The sequence below is a fragment of the Strix aluco genome, chromosome 5 (genome assembly GCF_031877795.1).
Source record: "Strix aluco isolate bStrAlu1 chromosome 5, bStrAlu1.hap1, whole genome shotgun sequence".
NCBI classification, from domain to species: domain Eukaryota; kingdom Metazoa; phylum Chordata; class Aves; order Strigiformes; family Strigidae; genus Strix; species Strix aluco.
The window spans coordinates 34,659,388-34,677,213 of NC_133935.1; the positions used below are offsets into that span (position 1 = coordinate 34,659,388).

The 17,826-nt window shown below is 45.3% G+C and overlaps 2 protein-coding genes across 4 annotated transcripts in view; one reads left to right on the top strand and one right to left on the bottom strand.

Moving 5' to 3' along the window:
- The first annotated feature begins 231 nt into the window (after positions 1-231).
- On the top strand, positions 232-6,695 carry ARL1 (ARF like GTPase 1). Of its 2 annotated transcripts, none has more exons than XM_074826954.1 (6): positions 232-547; positions 2,568-2,705; positions 4,076-4,157; positions 5,164-5,275; positions 5,958-6,136; positions 6,324-6,695. In XM_074826954.1, the coding sequence occupies exons 1-6, from the start codon at positions 544-546 to the stop codon at positions 6,352-6,354; spliced, it is 546 nt and encodes a 181-aa protein (XP_074683055.1). In that variant the 5' UTR covers positions 232-543; the 3' UTR covers positions 6,355-6,695. The 2 variants fall into 2 exon arrangements, with proteins under 2 accessions (XP_074683055.1, XP_074683056.1); XM_074826955.1 differs by lacking the exon at positions 232-547 and adding an exon at positions 1,534-1,580.
- Positions 6,696-7,152: 457 nt separating this feature from the next.
- Positions 7,153-17,826, bottom strand: part of UTP20 (UTP20 small subunit processome component) — a 63,245-nt gene continuing 52,571 nt past the window's right edge. For both annotated transcript variants that reach the window (XM_074826952.1, XM_074826953.1), the window contains 10 exons: positions 17,425-17,494; positions 16,202-16,384; positions 15,121-15,252; positions 13,515-13,647; positions 12,143-12,342; positions 11,729-11,800; positions 10,684-10,956; positions 9,890-10,016; positions 7,904-8,049; positions 7,153-7,557 (listed from right to left, as the gene is read on the bottom strand). In XM_074826952.1, the coding sequence (XP_074683053.1) occupies positions 7,402-7,557; positions 7,904-8,049; positions 9,890-10,016; positions 10,684-10,956; positions 11,729-11,800; positions 12,143-12,342; positions 13,515-13,647; positions 15,121-15,252; positions 16,202-16,384; positions 17,425-17,494 (1,492 nt within the window). In that variant the 3' untranslated portion in view covers positions 7,153-7,401. The remainder of the gene's footprint in view (positions 7,558-7,903; positions 8,050-9,889; positions 10,017-10,683; positions 10,957-11,728; positions 11,801-12,142; positions 12,343-13,514; positions 13,648-15,120; positions 15,253-16,201; positions 16,385-17,424; positions 17,495-17,826) is intronic.

A 17,826-nucleotide genomic window follows, 5' to 3' on the forward strand; every position in this document is an offset into this window, starting at 1 on the left:
TGGCAGCTGTCACCGGGGTCTGCTTCTGGCGCCCCGCAGCGGCAGTGAATACTGTTGGCAACGGGAGGGCTGGCTTCACTTCTTTCCTTTTTCCCTCCCCTTTCCCCCACCTCCTCCTCCCCCCCCCCCCTTTTTTTTCAAAGCGGGGCGGGGCGGCGGGAGGCCGGAAGCGCTGTCCCCGGCCCGGGCACGCGCGGAGCCTTGCCCTGCCCCACCCCCCTCAGCCCTGCTCTTCCGCCGCCGCAGATTCGTCACGTTTTCTCTCCGGCTGTTTTATTTTCCAGCTCTCCCCTCACAGTCCCGGCCCGCTGTGCCCGCACAGGGAGGGCAGAGGGCAGCCCCGCGCTCAGCTCTTCCTTTCCTTGCCGAGCGGCGGGCGCCGTCCCGGCACCGTGCCGAAACGGCGAGGCCGCTGCGGGAGCGGGGGGAGGGAGCGCCTCGTTTACTCGCTGCGGCGTTCGACGTGGAGCCTGCGAGCGGCGGCGGCAGGGCCAGCGGAGCGGACCGGGGCGGGGTGCCCGCGGCGCGGCGTAGCGGCTCGACATGGGTGAGGAGCGGGCGGCGGTCCCGGCGGCTGCGGCGCCTGGCACCGGCCCCCGCGGCGGGGCGGGGGGAGGCGGCCGGCGCTGGCGCGAGGCTGTGGGCCCCGGCGCGCGGGCACGGCGGCCCGTGCAGCGGCCTGCGGGGTCCCGCCTGCCGCCTCCGGCCCGCCCCGGCGGCGTGTGGAGATGGGGAGGGAGCGGGGCCGCCGGGGCAGCCGAGCGCGTCAGTGTTGGAGGAGGCAGGGGGAGGGGAGACGGTCGGCGCCGGCCGGCCGGCTGTGCCCGGCGGCGGCGGCGGCGGCGGCGGGGAGCTGAGCGCCGGGCCCGGCCGGCCGCGGGAGCGGTTGCTGCCCAGCTGCCGTCAGCCCCAGCGTGCAGACAGGGCCTGGGCCCGGCCGGCTGGTCCCTGTGGGCCAGGTCGGGTTCCCAGCGCTGGCGCGGGGCTCCGGGGGCGCCGCCGCTGCAGCGCTCCAGGCAGCGTTGTCAGCGGTTCGGTATTAGCTGTGCAATGGCACAGCGGGAGTGCGCCTTTGGTCAGAGATCGTAACGCGTTTGTACTCCTGAGACTTGTCTAAATTAAACTCCGATTCAGGTACGTAATGGGTTGCTAGTAAGGAGTTCGTTATGAAAAGAGGTTTTTTTAGAGTAGTGAATAATGTAGAAGGAATATTAAGAGACCCTGAGTCTAGGGGTTAAGTGATTAACATAAATCTGTCGTATTATAGCTGGTATTTCAGCAGTGTTTTACTGTGGGAAAAGCAGATATAAAAAGAGGGAATGAGCGGCGTCTGGCAGTAAGCAGAGTTACTGACTGAAAGAGTTATCATTTCTTAGGCCTCTATGGATCCCATAGTAGCATTCTACTTGAAATATTTCTGTTGAAATACCTTTTGCAGCTCAGTTCTGTTAAGGTTATTTGCCTGTCTCACGGTAAACAGTGCCTTGAGCAGCACTATGGAAACTGGCAACAGATGATCCCTTCTTGTTTTCCAGGTCTGCAGTGTGCGTGGCTTCTGTGATGGGATGGGCTTAGATGAAGTAAAGCAACTTGTTTTCAGTTTGAATTTCTTCTTATGCATAAGCACGCAGCTCATTGTTCCCTCCTTTCCCCAGAAAGGCAAACACAGGGAATACTTTTATCAAAACCTCTTTCAATAAGATTTTGGTTGCCTATCTTTTCTAATTTGTCTATTCTCTTATATATTTATCAAATGTGATTCTAATTTGTTTGGTGTTTCATTACCTTTTATGTAGGGTTTAGGTGGATTTACAAAACTATTATTTAGCATTAGATATATTTGTTATAAAAATAATTGGACACAATGTCATTGTTACTGGCTTAGAACGTTTGTATTCTTTCTACACTTAAACATCTAATAGGCACAAATCAGATACTAGTCTGGCCATAAGTACTCTTACATGCATTTAAAGAATAAATGAGATGTTGGGGCAAGCCAGGTTTGGAAAAAAGAGAAAGAAGCGCATTTAAAATGAGCTTCTGGACTTCTCTGTAGCATTAACGTACTTAATGTGGTGCAGCTTCATATTTTGTAATGGACTGTGATTTAAACATACCTACTGATTTGTACTCAATTAAAAAAAAATAGAAGTGGATGGTCCTGTGGGAGACTATAAACATCAGAAAGAATTCTTTCAGGCTTCAGCATGTCCTTGTATAGTCTCTTGCATTAAAAAGATAGGAGACCAATACAAACAAAAAAGAAGTTGGCTCAGATTTTGGCAAATGAGAGAAAAAAAAAAAATCCTAACCACAATGAGGAAGCTTGATGCTGCTGCAGTGTGATTTTGCTGGATTGAGCTACCATAAAATAGCAGCATAAAACCAGGAAAATATAATGTAGTTCAGTACCCAGGTGTCTGAGCGACAACCTGAACTTGTCTATCTTCACTGGAGAAAAGAAGTGTAGTGTTGCTCAGTAAGAAATGAGGTCGATCTGTCTGCCTTTCCATATCCTCCATATTGCTGGCTGACACTGAAACATTTTTCTGTTCTGGTTTTTGTAGGAGGCTTTTTCTCCACCATCTTTTCCAGTTTGTTTGGAACTCGAGAAATGAGGATTCTCATTCTGGGACTGGATGGAGCCGGAAAAACAACTATTCTCTACAGGTTGCAAGTTGGAGAAGTTGTTACCACCATTCCGAGTAAGTGATCAGTCCCACAGTAAAACCAGCCAGTTTGCCTGTAGCTCTAACACATAAGTTTGGTCAGCTGAACTCGCTACACACTTCCTCTATGAACAAAAGGACCTTATGTTGTGGGAACCTTGCACTGTTGTACTTAAGACTTTCTTGCATAACAGTATTACAGTGTGCTAGAGAAGTACTACAGAAAGGAATAATTTATGCTGCCCTGCTGAATGCAAAAGGTGTTTGACTAAGATTGTTACCATGATTTGGCAGGCTTTTCTTGATAGGTAAATGGTAACTGTTGACTATATAAGTAAGTCTTTTGTCTCCAAATACAGCTATTAATGCAAATTCTAGAGATCGTTATTATTGTACAAAAAAAATTCTACATGGGATGGTGTCAGCGAATCGTACCTCTTTATTTTTTGACAAGGGCCTTCAGTTTGTGTTAAACAGAAGTGTTTAACAGAGAAGAAGAAATCAGGTGGTTTAACTTCAGCTTTACGTTATGTAGGAAGTATAACAAAACTCAGTGTGAGATCTCATGGAAGGAGATGATGCTTATTTTAAAAAATTTAACTGATTTCACCAGTTGTCTTAGCATTCATGCAGCCATACCCACCTATTACAGGCACCCAAATGTGTGTGCCAGTCTGGCTAGGATCACTCTGTGTAACATGAAGGACAAGGGATGATTGGCTTTTGAGTCCTTGTCATGTCTCTTGGGTTCCTCCTGAATGGCCACGATAAGCTGACTTTGGTCAGGTGTTTTTACCTTTTAGAAGCTAGCAGTTTACTATGCCATAATCCTTTTGCCCTAGGGTTTTGCTGATTTCAGCCTCCATAAATTTTAGGCAGTCTGCATCCAACATTCACTTCCCTGTGTTGTGTTTCTCTGGGCTGGCAGGAAAAGGAATGACCTACATGGTATGCCTTACTGCCATCACCACGGTGTCAAGTCTTCAGCTGAGAAGTTGGTTCTGCTGTGGTCTTAGGAGAGTGCAGGTCTGGTGTTGACAGGAAGGACACATTCCTTAGTATTTTGTTGCTGTCAGTTGTGTACTTGGTTATCGAAACAGGCCCTTCCTTTAACCCTTGCTCTGTTTCTTTTGGTGATTTCAGGCACACTTCTGTTCATTTTTAACAACCGTAGCACGTTACAAATCTCTACAATATGTTTACAATTTGTTCTTATTGTTCAAAGAAAAAAAAATGCCGCATTATTTTGAGCCATAAATGTTTGTTGGGTAACTTTGCAAAGGGTATGAATTTCATTATGTAGCTACTGAGAATTTTCAGGCCTGAAAAATTGTAAACCAGGTGCTGTAATGTCTTCAGAAAAATAAAGAAAAATCAACAGTGAAATTGTTTTAACTTTGTTTCAGCCATTGGCTTCAATGTTGAGACAGTGACATACAAGAATCTGAAATTTCAAGTTTGGGACTTGGGAGGACAGACAAGCATAAGGTAATCGATCTCTTAAAACAAAAGATATAATTAAATTTCTCTAAAAAATGCTAAGTTCTTGGAATTCTCATAGCTAGCGCTTCTGAAAATTGGTTAAGTTTTAAAAACCGCCCATTGTCAGGAGAGCACTTTCCTCTGACAGAGTTCAGTTAGTAAAACCTGTTTTGGACTACAAGATTGGAAAGAAACAGGTGGATGTTTTCACTTTGTACAGTTTTGCTTTGAAAAATGAGTTTACTTGTGTAGTAGACAATTGTGTAGCATTCTGAGAAAGAGGGAAGTGAGTGATGTAAACCCAAAAAGGTATTATTTAAATATTCTTAAGAATGCAAAGCTAGGAAGTTGAATTTAGGTATAGATGATAATTTTTCATAGTGAGCCTTACAAGTTTTGTAATGAGTTATTATATGCATAATTGTAGTGATCTCTTCAGTACCCCTGTACAATCTTTCTGTGATTCCTTCTTGAATGTTAGTTAGTAGGGTGCAGTGTAGTTAGTTAATTAGTAAGGTGCAGGTTCCTTCCCTTCTTAATTTCAGTAAGATAATTCTGAAAAAGGTGGCTTGTTTTCATTCCTGTTAATTACTTGCCTGTATGAATTAATTTAAGATTTCTCTGTTTATTCTCCTTTGGTGACCATAATGATTATCTATGGCAGAATCATGTGTTTCTTTGCTTCTCTGACCCTCGGTTATGGACCTGATGTCCTGTAGGCTGAGTCCCAAATAAGTCTATTCCCAGCACTTCTGTCCTTTCCCTGTTTTCAAGCTGTTTTTTTGGGGGGTTGTTTGTTTGGCTTTTTTTTTTTTTTTTTTCCTGCTAGTGAGAGTATTTGTACTGTCTGTTCCTTTTGTAGCCTCTTGAAGTTATCTTCTGCTTGCTTCCTGGGGCCTTTCACCCCAGAGACAGTTTTTACTTCCTCTGGGTAATCTGGTTTTCGTTATCTGGCTAAAAAGCACTGCTAAAAGTGCAAACTATATGACTGCCACTCATCTTTCTTCTACAGGCCATACTGGCGGTGTTACTATTCAAATACAGATGCAGTCATTTATGTAGTGGACAGCTGTGATCGAGACAGAATTGGCACTTCAAAATCAGAGCTTGTTGCTATGTTAGAGGTAAGAAAATAAGGATGATAATTGTATCAGTAAAACAGAAATTGAGAAATTAAAACCTTTTTTTGGAGTGAATGTGAAATTTGAGTCAGTGCATCAAGTGAAGCTCAAGTTCACTTGTGAAAGTTTAGCCCTCAGAATAGGCCCGTGCAACACTTCTGACTGAAAAGTACTAAACGCTGCAGATGTTTCACAGTTTTGGGCAGTAAGTTAGTTACATGTAACCTTTTGGTCATACAAAAATTTATCTGCCTGCAAGGACAGCTGCTCAGTACTTCAGTGGTGGCAAAATCAAGCCCTGAAGGATTTAACAGTAATTAGTATCCTACTGTGTTTCGAAGCTGAAGAATGTATGTAGAACGGGGTAGTATGAGTAAGGAGAGAAACTTCATTTTTTTCCCCAAAAAATTCCTCCACGCTCTTTAATATGCCTTGTTAAGTCCAGCTCTCAGCTTGTTTCATAATGTAAAAGGCATAATTGGCCCCGTTTTGAAATTGCTCCTATGGGATATTATGCTGGAATTGAAAGTAAATACCATTCTTTCACTGAAGACTTTTCTGAAGATCAGAAATCAGTAAGGTGAAAGTCACTGAGAGCTGAAGTTTCTTTTCATTCTGTTTTCTCTGCTTAAATAAATTCAGTAAAAGTCCCTGCAGCTCCTTACATAATTCCCCCTTTTTCTAGGAAGAAGAGTTGAAGAAAGCCATTTTGGTGGTGTTTGCAAATAAGCAGGACATGGAACAGGCCATGACTCCCACAGAAATGGCAAACGCACTTGGCTTACCAGCTTTGAAGGACCGAAAATGGCAGATATTCAAAACCTCTGCAACTAAAGGCACGGGGCTTGATGAAGCAATGGAATGGTGAGTAACAGTCTTAAGTATGCTGGCTTCATTGGAAAAATAGCTTTCACTGTGGGTTTTGGTTTTTTTTTTTAAGACTGGATCTGCAGCAAGAGTTCCACATTAGAAGAAAGAGTAGCTTTCTCCTGAAAGTATTTCAACATAATTGAAATGACTTTTTAGTAAACTGACTTAACCTTTTTCCTAGGTTGGTGGAGGCCTTGAAGAGCAGGCAGTGATACAAACCTGACCCTTGCAAAGAAGTTTCAGCTACATCCAACATCCCTCTTTCTGCAGTCAAGTATTTTCAGGCCACAAATACTTGTAAATAGGACAGATTTGAGTTTGACTCTGGTAATGTGGATGCCTCTCTTGAATTGTAAAACTGAACCAAGTGAATGTCTGTGTACATTATGATGATTCCATTTCTTGCTTTGTTTAAAGGATGTACTTACGTTAATTTGTATGAAAGTTACTGGCTGGGAAAAGTTTTTTTTGTTCCCTTCCTCTGGTGGTTTTAAGTTTGGCTACTATATTCGTGTAATTAAAACACTAATAAAATCAGGAACTGTCAGCTGTACTCATAGGCGTGTTGCTTGCTCGAGGCTGCTTCCTTACAAGAACAAGTCCAACTGCTGCCAGTTCTAACAGCCACATGCTGAACTTTCTTTTAAAGAGGTTTCCTTCAGCTGATGTTATCCTTCAGAATCCTTCAGTGGCGATACGCTGTTACAATGAAGTACAGCAGCAGATATAAACAGGGTACCTCTAGCTGGTAATGCAGCGTTGGCTTTCTGAAAGGAAAATAAATGTCTTCACTAGCCACCTACTGCCCTGATGTGCCAGGGCTGTAATCTGAATTTAACTTCCACCTTCATGAGCTATTATTCCCATACTCAGCTTAGCCAGAAATGACAGTCAAGTTGCTCAGTACAGCTGCAGAAACAAAAAGACAAAGCAAAGTTGGGAGGCAGGTTGTTTTCTCTCCAGCAGCTAGGATGGTCACAGGCATGAACACAGTTATCACATAACCCATCTTTCAAAAATGAAGTAAAATTTAATATAAAAGATCATGGTAGTTTTCCATTCAACTGTACATGCTCTGGTAAATATACAGGTTTGGAAAAAAATTGAAAAGCTTTTATTTAAGGTCCTAGATGAAAAAGAGGACATGAAAAAATACTAATAAATACAATTAAAATACATTTGTTTTTTTTAAATGGTAATTAGATCTTTAGCTCGAAATTACTTTTTATAAATTAATCCTGCAGGAAGGAAAAGCCTTTTCATTCCACCATTGCTAAATCTTTCAGTGCATGACTTCGAGGTCTCTTGGCCTTGTAGGTAGGGCGCAGGAGTTCTATTTTTCTCTTCCTTGTTTCCGCTTTATTCTTATGTCTCTTCAGCTTTCTCCTTGCAGCAATGTCAGGGTTTGCTACAGTCTAGTGAAAACCAATACATTTGTTAGTTTTAACTAAACAACTGTCCCTGAAAACATCAGCTACTGCCTAAGAAACTGGTGACTGGTAAGACAAGGCATAGGTTTTCTTAGGCTCCTCATAACTGAGGGTATTGTGGCTGCTCTGCCCAGGTTCACCACTGCATCACTGCCAGCCCGACTGCCCACGGGGCCGAGCTTCAACAGTTTCTTGTGAAGTTTCAGAATAGAAACAATGAAACTGTCCCCATTCAGGGTGAAGTTCTGCCTCAAACTCACCTTCCTGGTCAGCTCTCAAGCCTTTAGACAAACCGTCTTTCTTTTTCTCAGAAGAGAAAGGAGAATCTTACCTGCAGAGCCCTCTGCTTTTTCCTCATCGCTCTTTTCTGATGGGCCTGTTTCTGCACAGAAGAAAAGGCAAGCGAAAAAGCCTCCAGTCCAACTAACTTCTTGAGCAGTTCTATGATTTCTTGGGAGAGGTTCTTCAGTGTTGGATCTAATAAAACAAAATTTTCAGCATAGGGAATGAAAGCCAAGAGCCCAGTAAGGATTCCCCTTTCTTTACTAACGGACAACTGCACTGATTCATCTTCCCCAATATACTGTAGAGCAAAAGCACTCGTGAAATTGCCTGGTTCTTCACCAGCTTTCCCACAGGACCACAAGTGGCACTTCACACAGGCAAACAAAAAATAATGCTTCTGAGAAGCAAAAGTTTTTTGCAGAAGAATACTGTCATCCTAGAGGTTAACACAAGTGGTTTGCTGTATACAGCCACCAGGGCTCTTCTGGAATAGGCTTTGCTGGGAATAGAGATGATTCCAGCCTCGTTAGTCAGCATCTCTGTCCAGTACACACAGTAAGGGCTGGCTTAATGGTTAGGATAACTAGTTAGTTACAAAGTATTCACTACAATCATTGAGAAAAAAAGATACTGGGGGGGGAAAAAGGCTACAAGGAGATGCTAAAGGAAAACTGAGAGCAGGGCAAATGCTTCCTTCAGTTTTCCAACAGATCCCTCTTCCAAGTGCTTGTACAGCCTTCAGAGAATTCACATAAGCCACTTGCCTCCACAAGATCCTCCAGTGACAAGTTCCCTGGGTCTGCACCCCCCATCATGTGAAAAAACATCTCTGCAGTTATTCTGAAAAATCACTTGAAGGCCCCTGGTTCTTGTGCTGGCAGAGAAAGCAAAACACTGATCTTTGTCCACTCACAATACTGTCAGTCTCTGCCATATCTTTTCCAAGTCTCTTATGTGCTTAGCTAAAAAAAAGCCAAGGTAGCCAAGGCAGCTGTTCCTTACCTAGAACACTGTTACTGCTCTCCTCCCAAGTTTTTCCAGCTCTTTTGTATTCTTTCTGAGATATGGGGACCCAGTGCTGCACACTGAATCTTCATGGCGTATATAAACCACAGATTTAGAGTAATGGAACTCTTTCCTGGTTTGCTGCCTGTTCTGTTCCCAACACTGGATTTTACTTGACACATTTTCACGAACTATCTAAACACCAGTGTCTTGCTCTTAAGCCAAGAGTCTCGTATTAAATGGGGAGTTGGTTTGTCCTTCCCCCACCAGGCCTGACTTAAGACCTTTTAAACAAACATGGATCTCCAGGAAGAAACAAGTGGTGGTGCTCAGGCAGTATCTAGCAGGACAGAGTGACCTGGACTCATTCAGAAGGAAGGGAGAAGTTCTGTGCGCAGTTCAGTAGATGTTTGCCTGCCTGCACGCCCCGCCAGCTGCATTCCTGGAGCACGCAGCTCCTCCCCTGCCTGCAAAGGTCACTGCGCACATGGCACACACTAAGCAAACTGGCAATTCCAACCTGTACAGTCCCTTGCTCGACAGTAACACAAGTGCCATAAAACACATCCTGTTTTACATTAAAACTGAAACACACTTTTAACCACAGGACATAGATCTTCATGCCCCTAAGCCTCACAGCAGTTCTAACACGGCAATTCAAGAACGACACTTGGCAACAGCCTTGTTCTGGTTCCGTAACACCCACACTTTGTTCCTCTCCTCAGTAAGGACTCCATGAATCCACCCTTGATTACTACACTTTCTCCACTACATCACATGCTCAAGCTTTACCCACTTGCGTGCAGGAGCCTGCCTTTAGTCCAGTCTTTTTTCTTTATCAACACGTAGATTTTTGTGCCAGCCAACATTCTCCTCCTTCCCTGCTGTTTTGGTTAAACTGCAAGTAGGTGAAATTCACTGCTTATGGCATCTGTGCCTCAACAGACAAAAGGAATGACAGGCAGTGCTTGTGCTGAGGCAGAGCTCTGACACACTTTCCTCTGTCTCTGTGAAGGAAATCACTTACCTTGTTCTGCATAGGTGCTGTTCAGCTCCCTGTACAGAGGGGTGAGAATTGTTGGAAGGTAGGGCTTGATCCTGTCTTTTCCCAGATCCACTGAGATTGCTCCCAGGAACTTAAAGATGCAGCTTCGCTGAAAATGAGTGTATGGGACATGAAGTAAGGAAGGTTGGAAGAAAACTGCCTAACTGAACTGCTGCAAGAGGGCCACGCATCACTGTTCAATGTACGTTGTCCCAGACACCCGAGTCAGGAACTGACTGCTTTTACAAGATCTTACTGCAGCCAAGTGCGGCCTTTAAATGAGACAACCCCGAGGGGTCTGTAAACGTGTGAGCTGTGACTTCACCGGGCTGGCAGCTGTTAACACTCTGCACAACAGGCTTGTTCTCACTATCCTATACCGAGGCAGCTGAAGACATGAAAGCTCAGCCCCTGTAACTATACACACCACAGGGAACTGCAGTGATTTTTCCTGATGCTCCCCCACACCCTCCCCTTCTAGCAAGGAACTCCACACTTCAAAGGCAGTGCTCTGTCCCCTCAGCACCTCTGGCCTTCCCATCCTTCCACCACCCCACATGAGGGCTGGAACCAACAGCAAGAAGCAGACTGGCACAAGTCTTTCGCGAGAATCCTGAACTGAAATGCTTGTTGTTTCTTTGGCATCTGCTAATCCTCGCTTCAGCACCAGCTCCCAGCACCCTCTGCAGCAGGTCCCCTGGAAGCAAAGAGCCAGAGCAACACTGCTGCGCAAGTGCCTACCACATCAAAAGCAGTTGGTCTAACCCAGTTCCTACCTTTAAAGGCACCTTAGGGGAATATGCTGCTTCTCGCTTTGCCATGAGAGAGAGCTTCTTCATTAACCACAGCAGTGTGGCTGGCTGGCCTTTCTCTTCTGTGTCCTCTCTTCCTCCCTCTCCTTGAGCAGAAACATCTTTCTCTTCCTCATCTTCTGAGGCCTCCTGCTCTTCCACTCCACAGCTGAGTTCTCCTTTGGCCTCTTTACCTTCTTCTAAGCCAGGGGCTAGCAAGTAAACAACTTTTGCCACAAAAAGCAAATTCTTTATAACCTGAAGTGTAAAAACAATGTAGTCAGTCCCTATGGGTATCCCAAGTGTCGGCACCAGCAGTGCCCAGGGTATGGTTACAACCAAGCCTAGACATGAAAGAGGAACTGGCCAACTCATGAGGCAGTAATGGTTCCCCCCTGCATGTTGCTCCTCCCAGAATGGCCCACCTCAATATCCTCCTGTAGTTTGGGAGAGTCTTTCCCCATGAGCTACCATGATATTTGGGCTCTAGCACCCCGTAAGGCAGGGCTGTTCCTTTTGTCTTTCCCACCTCTAGCAGCCCATCTCCACAGGGGTATCTCTGACCAGGTTCACAGTGAAGTCAGGCCTTCAAGCAACAGCATAAAGCTGGACTAAATGCTCCCAGCAAACAGTCAAGACTCCAGTGCAGCTGCAGGGAAGCAGCACCAGAGATCTGGATGCCCGCTCCAGCATCTGGCTTCCCAGCCTGCTCCAGTCTGGGCTGCAGAGCCAGACTCTCCCTGACAGAAGGGACTCCAGTCCTGCCCTGCACGGTGCCTCCCCTTTCTGTCCCTGCTACCCCTCAGCTCTTCCACCAGGCTGACACCACAAAGGGGACTTTTCCAGGCCCCTCTGAGACATGCACCTACTCAGATGCCCTCAGTACAGAGCAGCTGGCCCTGCACTGTGTATTTGCCCTGAGCCACCACCAGCCACCAGCACTGCTGTCCTGACGAGGACGTAACACTCCCTCATGGGCCAGGGCCTGCTCTGTGCCCTCCCGCAGCCCCAGACCTTCTCCTGCTCTTACCTGCTCTCCCAGAGACAGGTCCAGGAACTTGGACTGCAGCTGATGGCAGAATGCAAACACAAGTTCCTTCATCTGGGGAAAGGAAAAAAGGAGAAGGAAATTAGCAGAAACGCAAAGCAGTGTTTTGCAGTCACCAAAGGCAGTTCCCAGGGGAAGCCAAGGGATCAGCTTAGCACAACTTCTGCCTGCATCCTGCAGACTAGAGGGCAATCTTTGTGCTGCTGAGAATAAAGACCCCAGAGAAGCCCCCTCCCAGCAGCAGAGACACCTCCTCAAACGCTCTAAGTGATCAGGATTAGGTGGCAGATGAGCAATTATAAGAGAAACGTGCATGCCAAATGATAACACTGTTTTTATGTCCCAGCCAGGGAATGGGCACAGGCAGGGGGGAAGGAATAGTACAGATATCATTACCTTTTTGTCCAGTTCAGCAGTCAAGAAGACTGTGGATGCAGACAGCTCTGCTGACATCTTTTTCCTCTTCCCTGCCTTTCCTTCCCTCCACTTGCTGACAAGATCTTCTGGCTTGTAAGATGCAAACAACAAGCCAAAGATCTCAGTAGCTGTCAGCCAGACCCAGCTGTGAGGATACCACAGGTGAGACTGGACATGACCTAGGGGAAAGAAAACCTCTTTCAGCACAGGAGCTCGTCCAGTGAGAACAGAAAAAGAACCAGAATTACCACAGCACATGCTACAATAAAAAGGTGAAGGAAATGAACTGGGCTCATCTGCTTAGAACATAACCAAAGACTTCCTAGCAACTGTATCAAGTCAAAGCAGAGAGCGGCAAAAAGCTACAGGTAGCCAAATGTCCACACAATGACCAATCGTTCTTGAATGCACCCACAGGACTTCCAAACATACAAAGACAGGGCCATTGCTGGAAAGCAATAGCAACTGGACAGGAAAAGCAGGCACGGCACAAAAAGGCACTTGCCCCGATACTGGCTGACAGGTTGTGTTTCTGCAGCAACTACGGCCCCCTCAGGGACTCAGCGCCACAGCTTATCTGCCCATGATGTCTGGGGCCTGGCTGCTGTGAGACTCGGGTGACCTGGCCCTGCTGCAGATGGTCAGATCGAACCCCTGGATGGAAGCTGAGGATACTTCAGAGAACAGATGGAGTTACGTTCTTGTCTTGCCTCTGTCCAAGCTGCACATCACCAGGCAACCCAGAATTTACAAAGGTTATCTCCTATCTCACTGAAAGCACCTGGCAGGCTGAACTCTTTAAAGACATTAACCAGCCAGATCCAGGCCTTCTGATAACAGCAAATTAAAAACAAGGCAACAAAATGCCAAATGCCAGCCTGACATTGTACAATCTCACTCACAGGGAAACTGCTTGAATCACATGACCTCCAGGCCTTAACATCCTGGCAGACACACGGTAATTACAGCACTACTAGCATGTGTCATTGCTTGCTGGCTTGTATGTATGATCTATCTCATCAAGAAAATCTCATCTTCCCAGGAGAACTGAATGTCTTCATCCAAGAGGATGTAATTATGGTCAAACATGCCAATAGTTTGCAACTATCTGCTCTTGGGATACTTCCCAGCGACTGAGACAGAGGGCGTGTTGTTTCCATCAACCATGTAACCTTTTCCATTTCTCTGTCACTGCCCAGTAACTGCCATGTATTAACACTTCACAGCATGCAAACCTTGTACAAGAAAGTTCTGTTGTTTAAAAGTTCTGTTGTTTATATTAGGGTGCAAAAAACCACATGGCACAAAGAATCTTCCTTTTAACACAGCCATAATAATTCTGGATACTTACCCCAGATATTGCTCACAACATCACTGTTCTTGGTTAATTGAATCAAGTTGCACTCTGTGATTAGCTTTGTTACCAGCACAAGAAAGCTGAATAGCAGCCTGTCTGCAGCCTTCTCCTCCTCCTCTTCAGTTATCTAATAAAATCAGCAAGTCAAGAAAGATGCTTATGAGAACCTGAAGACAGTGCTTATTTACCCTACCAGATACATTTCAGATCAACCCTGCAAAGAAGTCAGCAAAGAGGGCTGACTTGTATCCAATTCCCAAAATAAACAGAAGAGAAGCAGCTCCACTGAAGCATTTCCTCTGAAGACCCAACCTCTGCAGGAGACTGTTATTAGAATCATTCTTCTTGTTTTTTATACAGATGTTACTATAACAGTTAGGTTTCTAAATGCAAGCAATTACACACACTGCATATCATTTATGTCTGTACCTGTATTTGTGTGCATCTGATTCTCATTATTAGAGCCAAGTTGAGCTCAGGTTTGCCTGTGTCACCCAGGAAGCCCCAAGTTGTTATGACAACACTCTGTGCACACTGTGTTTTACTAAATCGCCTTCAGGTCCTCACCATGCCTGAAATCACCAGTTGGCTTGATATAACCAGTCAGTGCTTTACCTACATGTCGCAGCACAGGGGGGGATTACACTGAATTTCTCCTCACTGCAAGTATTTTCATGTCTTGCCAATTTACATGCCCCAAGGTGGCTCTCTCTTGTTCAGCATGTTGCCCTTGCACATGAGTAACACACATGGCCACTCCCCAGATGCAGGGACTGGGATCCCTTTGGGATTATCACATGCCAACAGAATCTGAGGCAGCCTTCTTATTCTGAGTTAATCATGTGCACTGAAAAGATTTTCCATAAAACAAAACCATGGTATGAAGTACAGGAAGGGAACTCATTTGAAAGTTAATGCTGTAGGTAACACTGAACAAAGCAGACAGTCACAAGTGATGCACTCCTGACCTCCATGCTTACATAAGCCTCTGCAGCTAGCAGACACATTTCCCAGTTAAACAGATGTTGTCAGTGTGACTGTCAGGCTGTTTTCCAACTAAACAGATTCTAACCCATCCCAGTGATACCTGTGCACCCTGCCATTCTTTCTGATGGTGGATTTTGTAACTCTGCTTTAAACAAAAAACTGAAGACCCTTCTCTCCTACCACCACAAGAAAGACCAGAAGCATGGGAAAGCCACCTCAACATACATACTGCTGCATGCTGTCAACCCACCAAGTCATATGGGTAAAAACCAAAAGCCTGAGACTCGAGGGTTATCTCAGGAATGCCTGCCACCCACAGAGATCTTGATAGAGGCAAGGAGCAATCTATCTGCTGGTTACACAGTACAGCTGCAGGCTCAGGCCAGGTGCCTTTCCAGAGTTCCTTTCCTCCTTGTGGACATCAAATTTGGGCTTAGACAAAAAATATGGTTCTAGGTCAGCGAGGTCCCCTTCAGAACAAATGTCTGTGTTTCATGTCTTTCCTCAGTGTCAAACCATAGGTCCAACAGTTAAATCTCTCCCACACTTCTTCCCTTTTTCCATTTTCTTAATTCTCTTTCCCCAAACCTCACACATGGAAAAAATTACTTACGTCTTCAAATTTAATCGGGTTGATTTCTTTTTCAATCAAGGCGAGGACAGCTTCAAGCCGCCGTTCAAACATTATTCCCTCCACTTCAACAAACAAACCACAAGCCTGGGCAGCCAACCTCCTGTGTGAGCTCTGCCAATAGAAAGAGTAACACACCTTGTTACTTCTGATAGTCAAATCCTGCAGCTCCCAGGTGCAGAAGCTGGTAGCAGCCCCTACTTTTGCCTTTAGGAACTGCATCTTAAGAAAAGCTGGTTTTCAGAGTACTATTGATAAAGGAGATGCTGCCAGCTAGGGACAAAAGCGCCTGGCAGCACAAGTTATCCCTGGAAACACAACGTGAAACTGAATGCCAAAAGGCCTTTTTCAACCTGGTTCCCAGCTGCAAAGCTCTGGGGGATACTTTGCACTCTGACTCTTCACAACAAAACAGGTGGCTTACAGCTATAAACCAGAACTGAACATATTAGAGATGAAAAGGATGAAGTGTTGAAGAACACTTACTCCACTAGTGTAGAGGGACAAAACCCAAGTCCAGTCTGAGAATAACTAGACATCCAGGCACCCAGATCAAAATGGGAGATCTGTAAGACCAGGTTTGCCACCTTCCAGCTCACAATGACAGAATGAAGCAAGTTTGAGCTAAAGACAGTGCAAAAAGCCAGTGACTGGGACCAGAAGAGCTTTAAGGAACTTGCTCAAACCTTTAACCTAAGCAAAGGCTACACTTGGTGAAATACCTGACCCAAAAGAGGAACCGTTAGAAAGCAGCACAATGCAGCTGGGAAGTCTGTAGGCTGACCTACAGCAGCAGCAGCAGTTCCCTACATTCGTGCAGTTATACAAAGCTATATCATTTCTTCCTCTTTTTACTAGCAAAAGCTACGGTGCTGAGCACAGCTTTAAAGAGGTTTTATTCTAAGCTGAATCTTGCTTATACTCCTTTCCTAAAACTACTAAGTCAGGCATAACTGAACTAACCAATCCACTAGACCTTGTATTAGCAATCTCTCACTTGCTTTAATCTTACTCAACTCCCAAACAGAGTCCAGACCTGGTCAGTGAAAAGACCAAAGAATACCTTCTTGCTGTGAAACCACTCTGTGACCAGTGAAAACATCAGATCTTGCTTTTCATTGTTTATCTTACTGAGGAGAGATTTACACGTCAAAGCCGCCATCTTTTTGCATTTGGCAGAATCATCATTTATCATCATCATACAAAGAGAGAGAAAAAACAGCCCGCAGTATTTGTGGAGGAGATCCTAGAAAGAAACAACCATTAGTCAACCACACATCCCCAGGGAGCTTCTAGCATTTAAAGGGGGTAAGAGAGGTATTTGTTATGCTGCATACAGGAACAATGTCAGCCCTGAGTGACATCCACGTCAAGGCAGGTGAACTGAAAGGAGGGGATGATCCAGTTGTTGGAGCAAGCAGGGAGTCTACAGCAGCTCCAGCCCTGCTCTGACTTGATAACGTGTCCCTGAGACAGCCACTTGTCAGACCTTAAAGAGAATTTTCACACCTGACTCTCACTGAAACAGGCATAAGTCCCTCAGCGCTGCAGCAATCAGCTCAACGGCCCTTCTTTCAGAGATGGCAGCTCTTTGCTACTTCACAGAGTTGCCAGGAACTAAGCTGAGATACTAAATCTAATCAGGCGGTGGTGAAGCACAGCTTACTGTGCAGAATTTCTCTTCCTTCCTTCCAAATCCTTGCTTGATTGCACTTCTCTGAGCCCCCTGAATGCTCAGTCAATCTCCAGCTGCAGAGCTTTGAGGCAGCTTAGCATTTTGCATATGTCATCCTGCATAGATGCATGGCTATTTTTCAGCTTTCATTCTGATCCACCCCCATAAGAAGCCCTCCCTCTCCAGTCAGGCCAGCAAAACAGATAAGGTACATCACATACCCATTAGCCAACAACACCCCTCAAGAGTGCTGAAAAAACCCCATGATGAGAAAAATCTAGACTTCACTTTCTATTCATACTATACTCCATTTCCTAAACTGGTTGTTTCTTCCTGGCACAAATCACCATCAAGTGTATCCAAACTCCAGCTGACACAGCTTTATTTTACTTGCAGACTGAGCACATTAGATAAAGAAGTACTGCAGACTTTCCAGCATGTCACTTCTCTTTTGGAGTAAAGCCAGGTTCTTTGAAGACAAGTGAACATTCTGCTTATGATAAGAGACAATACGAACTACCAAGTGCTCCCAAAATAAACTGCTCTGAAAATGCTGTTACTGTAAGCCACAGTAACTGCTTGATGCTTGGAACACCAAGGGTGCCTGTTACCTGTGGGAACATGTCAAGGAGGTACGCAATCATCTCCAGTGCAGATTCCCTTCCAGTCTCATACTCGTACCTGTGAGGAAATGACCAACGGTCAGGGCTGGGTTAATACTCTACGAATTTGCTAACAATTTACAAGAATGGCCAATGCCAGGAACAGACACTGACAGGAATCTTTCTACAACAGCTGCCAGACATGGTCTGATCCTTAGGAGAAGCAACAGGCCCATCAGCTCCATCTCCCAGAGAATGGGCACAGAGACACAAGCAGGAGAAAAAGGGCTCCAGCCAGCTTGAGTCAGCGCAGCAACACTTGTGCTAAGGTGCTGGAGAACATGGTAAACTACTGTCACCTTGAGCAAGGGAGGGGTCATGCTCAGAAGGAGGTTTCAGGAACACTGCTCC